This window comes from Trachurus trachurus, assembly GCF_905171665.1.
Source record: "Trachurus trachurus genome assembly, chromosome: 11".
In the NCBI taxonomy this organism is placed as follows: domain Eukaryota; kingdom Metazoa; phylum Chordata; class Actinopteri; order Carangiformes; family Carangidae; genus Trachurus; species Trachurus trachurus.
The window spans coordinates 27,612,117-27,624,413 of record NC_139904.1 but is presented as its reverse complement, the minus strand read 5'-3'; the positions used below and the strand labels follow the sequence as shown (position 1 = coordinate 27,624,413).

Sequence of the window (12,297 nt, the reverse complement as noted above, 5' to 3'; positions counted from 1 at the left end):
TTATCGTCTCTAGTTTTCTTTGAATGATTATTTCTGCTACAGACAGCGGGTTAGTGTCTACTGTATATGATGTACATTGTGTTTGATTGAGCCCATACCAGGATACTGTTGGACTTTTGATGATCTAAACAGCAAAATCCTCTAGTTTTATTGCAATCACTTAAATTAACCTCTGCACAAATGAAATGACTCATTATAACCTATTAGTGCAGTACACAGTAAATTTAAGCTCATGAATGTAATTTAACACAACAGTGTAATTGGTCCAAGAAGTATATCAGCAGCTGGAGAGGTGAAGTCAGGAGACCTCAGAAATTCATACTGACTATTAAAATGGATTTTGAGTTATTATAACATACATATTGTTTATTACTACTGTAAAAATGATTTGTGTTACACACAATACAGCATGCATATAATTATTTTGTTTATTTACTATGTAAATACACACCAGAATTATTAGCTTTGCAGCTAACAGCTTCATGATCTAAGATGATAATGATAATGATTTTCATACGGCCTGAAAAGTGTAACGCATGAGATACTGGAAAAGTCAAAATACATATTCAAACGTGTGTGTCTGTGGGAAAATATCACAAACCTCCTGCGTCAAAAAGTGTTAAACAGGTTTTTGAAAGTAGGAGCTAAAGTCTGCAGATTGAGCTGTATTTAACTGTATACTCACTCTGTCGCCAGTTCAACATGATAGGAAACACTGTTTACACTGACAGCCTCTTACTGAGGAATCACGTCTGTGCTGCCTGTGAGGCGAGTGCAAAGTATGAACCGCAAGGTCTGGAACACATGGGTTGCGTCGAGTGTGCACCACACAGGGAACATCTTGTTTTTCATTTCAGCGCACATGTTAATGGGTTAGAGCAGAGACATTACCTTCATGAGACGCACTGCATGATGTACAGTAGAGATTTGGCATCTCGTTCATTTTTCATCTGTGATGCATTCTGCAGCACAAATGCAAATGACATGCTGATGTCACAGTCACATCATAACAGCATACATATACAACAGATCACACGTTGAGTGAAACTGAATATGACACAGACACAATCATATAAATACATTTAAAACCATTTGCTGCATGGGGAGACAGCAGCATTTTACTGTCATTTTTTTGTCAGGAATAAAATCAGAAATTAATTAAACCTTATTTATTGAGAATGTCCTCCAGTAAAAACCAAACCCATATGTTTTTATTTCTTTTAAGATGATATCTAGTGACCATATGACAGAAGCAGAGTGTAGTGGTGGTACTGTATATAATGGTAAAGTCCACATTAAAAAGGTGATGGGTTAATCAAACACATGAAGTGTTACATGACCTGTTTTTATTTTTTAGTTTGTTTAGGTTTTGAGGACTTGGTGTATTTCATACAGTTGTTTAAAATCTAAAGACAGGCTGCCAAATTGAAAATGTCCATGTTCTCATTTGTTGTGTCAGAGCTGCACATCTGGAAGCCTGTTGGTCATTCATAGCAACATTACACTCAGGTTGAAAATATTTATAACTGTGTCTACTGTTGTTGCATACAACATTAAACACTTGTTCCCAGGTATTGGGCAATCAAAGCGTTATCCCATGTTTTTATAGGTTAATTTACTTTTTCAAAAAAAATTCCACATAACATATCCACCATCGTATATGGTCCAAATTTGACAGCGGTCTTATGAATGAAACATACAGTAAGTATGATGACACATAATTATAATATGGTTTGAATGTGTTCAAATGTCCACAAAGACTGCTGTGCCATGGGTTGGACCAACTGTTAGAAAATAATTGCACTAGGTCTACATACGGAGCATCTACAATAGTCTGACATAATTATATGATGCAGATATTACCCTACTGCCAAAATCCTGAAAGTAAAATAAGCAGGCCAGCAGTTTAGACGGTAACTCTGTGTGTGTGGGTATGTGTGTGATGTTTGTAATGTGATTTGCGTGTAATTAGTAACAAGAGTAGACTGTGTAAAAGTGGATGTGAATCAGGGACTTGTTCTTCATAATGCCGACGGCCCACCGCTCACTCACAGTCGGAGTCTGATTCTTCTGCTAAGATTTTCAGGAGTGTGGCTACAGTCCAATCTCTGATTGAATTATGGCTGTTATGAGGAGTTGCATTGTGGGTAATTCAAACACCACTGCCAAATGCGTAAATGATGGATACACACAAAAACCATGTCAGTTGGTATTTAAAAGTACAGATTATTTCGCACATTCCCTTGACTATGCACATGTTTCTCTGTGATCCAATTACAAATATAAAATAAGATGAGACTCATCATTTAACTAACTTTAACATAAATATATAAATATATAGATAGATATAGTTTTCAACGACACCAATTGTACATTTCATAAACAGAAATACTGTAAGTGTGGTTGTGCTCAGTGTTTCTTCAGCATTGTTTAATGTCATTATTTATTGTGAGTCATTCTGCAAACTGTTCCATTCTACTCAGTGTTACAGTGTTACAGCTGCTCTGAGCCTCTCATCCCAATAAATAGAGTTTAGAGTAAAGGGGCTTTAAGTGCAGGGTTTTCATCCAGGGAATATTAAATGTTCATACCCTTGTCTTTATAACTGCAAATACAGAAGGCAAAGGAAAAGGAGGGATGCTGCTTGTTTGCAGCCAGGGAAGAAAATGACAAGAAGTGTTTGATAAGAAGCTGTATAGTTCACAACCTGTGGAAAGCTGTACCTGCCGGCCCTGTCAAATCCGGAATTGCCAAATCCCGAGAGCAATTTCATATTTCTGCTTAATTTATGAGTGGGAATAGGAAGCTGAAAGGAGAAACCATCATTACATACCTCCAGGCATTCAGGCTACCTACAGTACAAGGGTAAAATGCATAAACCTGCACAGAAGCAGCTCGGCGCATACTGTTGCTGAGATAAGAATGCATTTAAGAGTGGGAGCCTTGTTGAAATGAGGAATATTCAGACAGAACTAAAGAAAAAAATTAGGGAAAGGCAGGAGCTATAGCAAAGAGGAGGAATTTAAACCAAATGAAATCTATGACAAACACAAACCCAACTGATACCATGGAGACGACTTTTGACTTGACTTTTGACTCCACTGAAACAGTCACATGTTCAATCAGTAAAACATGGGCAGATGGATATTTCAGTCCCACTTTTGGCCATTGAAGGGATCATTCAATAAAGTAGATATGGATATATGACATTATACATGAGGTAAAACATCACTGTCACAGAAGAAGTGAGACATGGAGTGGCAGGAGTGTCTCTCTGTCTCCCATCCAAGTTCAGATAGAAACTCCATCTGCTGCGGAATTTATAAATACATTAATTTTTTACAATCTGTAACAGGTTCCCCACACATACAATACATATACGTATGTGTGTGTAAAAAGTGCCCTTGTGACACACACAACAAATAAAATTCAGCTCACAGCACTGTAAACCATCATACAGCTTTTATGGGTTTTCATGTCTGGTTAATGCATGAATCACCAACAGACTGAGGATCTGAAGTCTGAATCACACCAGCATTTACAAGCAATTAAGTCATATCTGGACTGAACAGCACAGACAGGGACAGTCCTGCTTGACTTGCTCAGCAGTCCTCCATGCCTGGAGGCAACCAACTGGCTTTCTGGCTGTTAGTCAGGTATCTACAGGGCCTGCGCTGGCTGCCGTGCTGGTCACAGAGCTGGCCAGGTTTATCAGATGTACCGTTCCCTTAGGTGAGTGTACTACAGCTGGCAGGATCCAGCAAACCCACTGGAAGTACTGGATGATATTTGAGCTTATCTGCTGCTATCAAATCAACTAAAATGAAACAAATAAATATGTTTTTATATATTTGTATTTGTAGACCACCAAATACATATTATTATATAGACATTTTACAGGGTGAAGCCAGGACCATATGACCAGTCTTGCAAAAAAATATACATTTAAATCATGACTGTCGGAAATCCTTTCTCTACGTTTCCTTTGAATTATGTGCTTAAATATGAACCTTAAGAAAATTATTGGTAACACTTTACTTGATGCCTATCTCTATAACACATTATAACCATACTTATAATGAGTTATAATGCAGTTATAGCACTGTATAACTACAATTATAAATAAACACTCATAAATTATCATAACAATAATCATAACACACTAAAAAGCATTTTATCACGACTTATAAGGTCAGGTAATATAATAGGTTATAATTGTTAGTAACGCACTGACAAGGCCCACATCGATAATGCATTATAAATATAGTTATGTGTTATAATTGGCTTATAAACATGTATAAATATCATTATAAACACTCATTAATTAGTATAAGGCTTTATAACAATAAGCATAAGACATCATAGAGCATTTTATAATGGCTTATAAGGTCTTAGTATTATAATACAGTTATAATGCTCTATAATGTGTTATGCTTGTTGTTATAAAGTCTTATGTGATTTATGAGTGATTATAATGATAGTTTATAAGCCAATTATAACACATTATAACTATGTTTATAATGCATTATAAATGTGGGCATTGTCAGCGAGTTACTAACAATTATAACGTATTATAATACCTGACCTTATAAGTCAAGATTAAATGCTTTATAGTGTGTTATGCTTATTGTTATAAAGCATTATGATCATTTATGAGTGTTTATAACTATAGTTATACAGTGCTATAACTGCATTATAACTCATTATAAGTATGGTTATAATGTGTTATAGAGATAGGTGCCAAGTAAAGTGTTACCAAATTATTAATTCAATTTTTAAGTTATGACACCCCCTCTGCCTCACAGTGGATTGGTTGTCTGCCTGCTACCTCGCTCCCAATACGCATGGTGGTTATGGCTCAGAGAAGAGAACAATGGAAACTGAATCATTCTTGAGTGCAGCAAGACACCAGTGATCCCCCACTTGTATTAAAGTCAGCTGCTGAAACCTTAGTTAGACTGTATTGTCCACAAGGGGGAATGGCTTTTCCACAGCAGTAAGAGTGAACATCATAGCCATCACGAGAAATAGACAGTGTTAGAGCATCTATAGTGCAGAGCAGACAACATACAACACATAATATCAACGGGCAGAAAAGAACATCAGACAACAGAAGGAAACAGGATTTAAGCGTCCTTTGGCGGGACGTCTTCTTTAGGCCTTCTAAGCTGAGGGAACCAGGCTCCGACCAGAGCCAGCCCTTCTGCAGCTTAGGGAGCTGTGCCTTCAACCAGACAGCTGCAGTGTGTCGGGTGGACCTATAGTTTTACTCTGAGAGGTTGGGTGTGGGCAGTATGAGTCTGGCACAGTTTGTAACAGAGAGCATGTTGAAGAATCAGATGGAAAAGTGGAGCAGGATGGGTTGGATGATAACTTTGGTACAGTGGTGAGAGGAGATGAGGGCGACATGCTTCGACCTCCAGAGTCCTTTGAGTCTAGGGATGACTGATAGTCTTTGATGGCTCCGTTTTTAAATGATGAAATCTTCATGAGGAAGGAAGAAAGTGTTTATGGAAATGATGTCATTCGTCAAAGGAGACAGAAAGACCAGACCTAGGAACAGCTAAGAACAGTGAAAAGAGATGGTCAGGCCTGGAGTCTCAGTGTACCCAAGAGAAGCTCCTCCTCACAAGGTGATGGTGCTTTTAACTTCACTGCTGCAAAAGAAGCAGCAACCAAACACACATAAAAAGCTCTGTTTTACAAATCATTTTCAAATTATTCAAATTCTAAATCCTTGTGGTTATTGTTACGATCTATGTGCTGTCAACTCTCAAAAAACAATCGCGACTGCTACTACTTCTGTGTTGACTTAGAATCAGAATCAGCATGTGCGTTTACATTCACACTAAACAAATGATTATTGAATAATCTGTTAATACTAATAATGTGTTACATGCTCTTCAATAATCCTTTTTCTGAAGAAAAAAACTTGTTTACATGACTCTGTTAGTTATGGGAATTCTTTTCACAAAAGCTCAGGTCTTCTGTTGTTTCCAACTGGTGGTGGAAGGAGCCATGGTGCTGGTACTTGACTGCAAACTGGAGGTCTCATTCTGCTGAGCCTATAGGCAAGGCAAGGCATTAAAATGTATTTGTATAGCCAATTTTTGCAAACAGTTTCTCTCAAAGGGCTTTACACAGCATCATAACAACATCCTCTGCCCTTAGACCTTCACATCCACTAGGGGGAAAACTCTCAAGGGGAAAAAAGGGTAGAAACCTCAGAATGAGCAACAGCGAAGAGATCCTTTACCCAGGACGGGCAGGCGTGCAATAGATGTTGTATACAGACAAGGGAAACCAATAGCACCACATCATCTGCAAATAGCACAGACACAATTCTGAAGCTCCCAAAGGGACACACTCCCCTCCTCTGCTGCACCTTGAGATCCTGTCCATGAATACCACAAACAGGATTTGGGACATGAGACAACCTTGGCAGAATCCAAGCCTCACTGGGAATATATTTGATTTTGTGCTGAGGATGCAGACACACCTCTCACTTTAGTACAGAGACCAAATGGCTTGTTGCATTGAGTCTGACAGCGTAGGTGCCCCCACAGATTCAGAGTCCTGCAGGGTACATAAGCCTTCTCCAAGTCTACAATGTGCTGGCTGGGCAAAATCCCATGCCCTGGTCCAACCACATCTTAAAGGCCTCTTTCTTCAACTTGTTGGCTTCTTCACTGTCCGCCAGCAGGTTCTCTGGTCGCCACCTCGACAGACACCAACAAACCTGAGGCCACAACTCACAACAGATGATTCTGCAATGGAGCCTCTGAACATGGTCCACTCTGACTCTGTGTCCCTGTATAATATAATATAATATAATATAATATAATATAATATAATATAATATAATATAATATTTTAGTCTTATGTCTTTTACCCCGCTACATCTTTTGCAGATTAGAATGAGAGTGATTAATGTCAGTATGGAATAAGATGCAGTCCTTCATCGGTTGAAAATAAAGAAGTTCTTACTGTTGGCATATACCATAATTTTTATGTCACGTTCTACAGCTGTCTGCACAATCTGAATTTCTATGAGGATTAAAAGAGAGAGAGAAAGAAGATTCCATCTGCATCCCTGGCATTTTGTCTTGTATTTTATGTTCATTTTTTAATACATTCTATTGAATGCATTATGAGAAAAGAGACTTTTCCAGATCTTCTTCATAAGCAGTCACATTATCATAAATCCATTCCAATGTAATCCTGTCTCTACCACACCGATATTCTTCTGTATAGGAAGGGCACCTTACCTGTTTCAATAGGAGATGATTGCTGAGTGTGTCTGCCTCAGACAGCCAAGTGCTCTCTGAGTTTTAAGCTCCAAGCCACAGATAGATCCCCTGAGATCCTCTTCAGCTCCAATGAGTGGGCTGTTAACTTCAATCAGCTAGTTTGTTTCTTCACTTCTGATTTTCTTCATGTCGAACGTATAACATATTCTCCAGGGGTGAGGTTTGTTATTCAACAGTCCACACAGTGTACAATTAGGTCTGGATGATGAATATCCTTCTAATGTTGCACATAACAAATGAATTCATGCATTGGTACCTGTGAAAACCAAAGCTTAATGATGTCTATTCATCTTTGCACTTCACTTTGGTCTGGCATCTTTTGATGATTACTTTTATATTATGATTGCTAATTGTTGTCTACATTTTTTCAAGTAACATCAGACAGATTCCGATTCTTTATAAATCACCTTCCATCCATCCATGTCCTTGCATGACCCTAACCCTGAGAGGAGGGGCCCAGTTTGAATGTTGTGTCGTTTGTTCACGAACCAACCTAGGTACTCTCTAAATCCAGGTGTGAACATTCTTAATGCTGAACACATGTGACCCTGATCAGTGAAGACACATATTAATACAGGTCCAACATGAACAGGGCCAAATATACTGAACTATACTAATCTGAGACAAAGGAGGAACTATATATATCTAATTGCAGTAATTGCTGTGACATACTTTACAGCAGCTTATAAATATTCTCTTAAACCTAAAGGAGACTGTGGGCTACTGTATGTCTCTATGGTCCTGCAGAGACATGTGAGGGAACTTAATTCAAAGGGACAGGTGATTGGTAGTGAAACCTTATTTTCCACTTATTGATGGGGAAACCGCAGAAATTCGAAAATCTGAGAAAGACAAATCTGTTGTCACACCTTACAGTAGAAATCAGACAATCAACACCACATTGTTCCAGTAGGACCTACATTGATCTAATTGCACTCATTGGTACTACGCTGTGAAAACCCAAGGCTTCATCAATCATCAGTCCAAGGGGCACTTTTAAGTTAATAGTCTTGGTCTTTCCCTGCTGAACAGCCACTGCTTTTATCTGTGTGAGCCAGCACGGTGGCCATGATGGCATGGTACCAATTTGTTTTATTTGGATTGCTGTAATCTCTTTGTAGATCAGCTTGTTGCACTGTAACTCCTGGGTTTCAACTCCTATCAGGATTTGAAATGTAAACTTATTCAACTCAGACTCCCATGGCATTTATTGGTCATGGCGTGAAAGTCAGTGCTTTAGATGTTAAAAATGAGTAATGTCTTGTGATACTTAATTTCACCCACTGTAGAATCATGTTCTTGTGTAAGTAAATATAACACAATATTACGTCTTTAAAAAATATATATAACACCTTCACATTGAACATATAGAACTGACCACCCTGATATGTATTTATCCTACATAAGTAGATGACATAGTACCCATTCCTCTGTTTTTTTTAATGTTGCACTGATGCACCTCATCTTATCTACTGAAGTATACATTTAAATAGAGCAAATATCCATTCAGTGAGCACAGATTTTTGATATCTTCATTCTCTACTGATTGTGAATGGTTATGCTTGCATGTTTCATGATCAACTTGGCTCTAACCAAAAGATGTTATTAGAATTCATTAATCAATTGAATTAAGTTACACAAATTTCACTAATAAAACACTTTTGCAAATGATCAGGTCATGCCTAAAAGGTTGAACAAAGCTGGCAGCAGACCTAAGGGAACTTGTAGCCAACCATGTGAAACATATTATTTCTCAGCTGATGATGTTTTTTTCTCTCTTCCCCAGGTTACAGGTGCCCATGTCAAGTCGGGAAGCCCCAAATCTACGCTAAAGCATATATGGACAGAAAGCAGTAAGGATATGTCAATCAGTAGGCTGCTGTCACAGACTCTGCATGGTAAAGAAAACAGCACAGCCTTGGACCTTCACTATGACACTCCAGAGCCCTACTCGGAGCAGGACCTGTGGGACTGGCTGAGGAACTCCACAGACCTGCAGGACTCACGGCCGCGGGCTAAACGGCGGCCAATGGTTAAGACGGGAAAATTCAAGAAGATGTTCGGCTGGGGGGACTTCCACTCCAACATCAAGACGGTCAAACTCAACTTGCTGATCACTGGTAAGATTGTGGATCACGGGAACGGCACCTTCAGTGTATACTTCCGCCACAACTCCACGGGTCAGGGCAACGTGTCCGTTAGCTTGGTCCCGCCCACCAAGATAGTGGAGTTTGATGTGGCGTCACAGCAGTCTGTCATCGATGCGAAGGACTCAAAGTCCTTCAACTGCCGTATTGAGTATGAGAAGGTGGAGAAAGGTGCCAAGAACACCCTCTGCAACTTCGACCCATCCAAGACCTGCTACCAGGAGCAGACTCAGAGCCATGTTTCCTGGCTCTGCTCCAAGCCTTTCAAAGTCATCTGCATCTTCATCTCATTCTACAGCACCGACTACAAACTGGTGCAGAAAGTGTGCCCGGACTACAACTACCACAGTGAAACACCCTACTTCCCCTCTGGGTGACAGTCCCACACATTCATTTTCACCATGGACAAGCAATACACAGACTGGGGCATCTACCCATTCCAGAGAATGTGTATGTTTGCAATTATGTCCCTAAACACGTCCACACCAGCTGGTCAGCCATCCAAAATGTTTTTCCCCGAGTATAACATTATGAATTTTCATGGAATTTAACTGTTTTTAATGGAAGGTATGTCAACAAAGTATCCTTAACCCTGACCTGAAAAACTCTACTATAATTGTTATCAGTTAGACATTTGTCACTGAATTATGTTTTATCCCTGTTAAAACCAAGTAGAGATAAATTGACAAATATATGAAACAGCCCATTCTTGTTCACGTAATCTTTGTTTGCTCTCCTTATCAAACTAGATGTCCATAACTTTGTTTTCTTCCTCCATATAGAACGCACATTTCTCTGGACAACAACATATTGACTGTTTGCCCCTGCTGTGCTGTTTACGTGCTGCAGTTCATCCCGCATAACTAGAAAACACTATTAACTCCTCATTTGAAAAGATAAAAAAAAAAAAAAAATTAAAAAAACTTAGCTAGCTCAGATGTTTTTTCCCAAAACTTGCAAGGCATCTGAAGAAGACAGTGGAGATTTAAATGTGAGTCTGATGCTTTTAGAAATGTGAGGTGGTTTTTATCTATCAAGGGGTGAGCTTGGACTGAACAGACATCTCCCTCAGGCAAGTCTCATTCAGGAGAGAAAATGTAGTAACGCACTCAGATACTGTAACACTTTCACTCCTCTGCTAGTGCAGACATGTTGAGTTTGTTGGGTAATTGCTTCATTCTTGGTGGACTGAATGTCTGTTTACCTGACTTATTGATCAGTGGTTTGTTCAGGGAGATGGGGCTTGCTCATTGTCACTTAATATATCAAATGTAATGTATTGTATTCTATATCTTAGAGCCTAATTTGTATGAATGGTTTGTATTGTACATAGTTTATCCCAAATGCGCTGCTTCTATACATGCCCCCATGACCTGTGTTCCCCTTCCCGCTATGTCCTCTTGTTCACTCCATTTATGCTTGTTCGTTCTGCTCGTGCCCTAGATGTGAATTTCATGAAAATGGCAATCTTGTACATAAGCTGTAAAACTCACTAAATATATTAAAAGTATTCACTGAAATTTTCTTTAATGTAAGGAGGGGGGGGATAAAGGGTTGGGGGTTGGAAATGTACATATGAATTAAATTTTATCAACTGAATGTTGGTACATTGCAGTTCTTATTGTGAGCTTTGTCCTTATTAGTCAGGAATGTTAAAGTTTATACTGTGGAAGAAGGAGAAAGAAATAGGGCTACAACACCAGGAAGAGATTAGATCACACAGACATAATGACACCAGGGACGGCACGGCAAATATCGACCCCATGAATACTTAATGCACTATAACTCCACCATCAATGTCCAAACAAGCCAAAACTCTCTGTGTGATCAGACCTAATCCCTAAACATACCCGTATGTCCATATTTGGTTGTTCTGAAAGCACCAGCTAAAGTCAAAATGAAACATTGTGTTTTACTCTATTACATTTACCCTATTCCCAAGCAGGTTATTCTGACCCTCTACACACTTTGGGGTGAACACTGCTGGCCTTGTGCCTAAAACTTGGAGACACAATCCTGCTCTGTCTGCTGATGTTACATGGTGGAAATTGTGCCATTTCAGCTGACAGTGTAGCCCCAAAATAAAATAAAAAAAATAGCTTAAAAGGACTTTATTTCCTTTATAAATTGCAGAATTTTCCCCAATTTTCATACTGACACTGACACACCTGTGTAACCAGTGAAAACCAGAAGTAACAGTTGACACTACACATAGAAATGCAGTAAATCTTGTCTGTAAGAACAAGGATACTAGAAGTCACCATGATACATGGTTGCGTTAACTGGCATGCTGCAAGCCCCCCAGCAGGGAATAGAAGTATGAGGGGCCGTTCATCGCTGCTTGCAGGTTTCATTTGTCATTGTCGACTCTTTTCTTATTTGTTGTTGTGTTTGTGATTTGTCATTGTGTCTTCTACTTCAGGGCCACCTTAAAAAAAAACTTCTTAAACATTCTCTCATCATTGGTTTAACTTTCCAGTTGCTCTACCGCTTCTCTCTCCTATACTGCTTTCAGATGCAACCTCTCCAATTGCATCTTTTTTATAATGTAACACTGCAACTGCATGTCCCTCCACACTGGGGTCAAGTCTCCTCTCCTTTACAGTGGAGGAGGTGAGGGTGGATTTAAAAAGACTAGTCCAGACCCAAACACTACCAAATAGCTGTTAAAGGACTGTGAAACCCATGGTTGAGCCTTTGTGGAGGATCTTCAACCGAGTTCCGTATCTGGAGGGTTTGAGTCCTTTGGAAACCATTATGATTTGTCTTGGCAACTACAGTGAAGCAACCAGCTGACAGGCCGATGGCCATCACATCACACGCCATGAAGAACCTGGAGC

The 12,297-nt window shown here is 39.2% G+C and overlaps 1 protein-coding gene across 1 annotated transcript in view; it reads left to right on the top strand.

Moving 5' to 3' along the window:
- The window catches only part of nxph1 (neurexophilin 1), a gene marked incomplete at its 3' end in the record, with an annotated part of 40,844 nt that extends 31,010 nt beyond the window's left edge, over positions 1-9,834 (top strand). The window contains exon 2 of the mRNA XM_083981918.1: positions 9,097-9,834. Coding sequence (XP_083838044.1) covers positions 9,097-9,834 — 738 coding nt within the window. The remainder of the gene's footprint in view (positions 1-9,096) is intronic.
- Between the last annotated feature and the right edge of the window lie 2,463 nt (positions 9,835-12,297).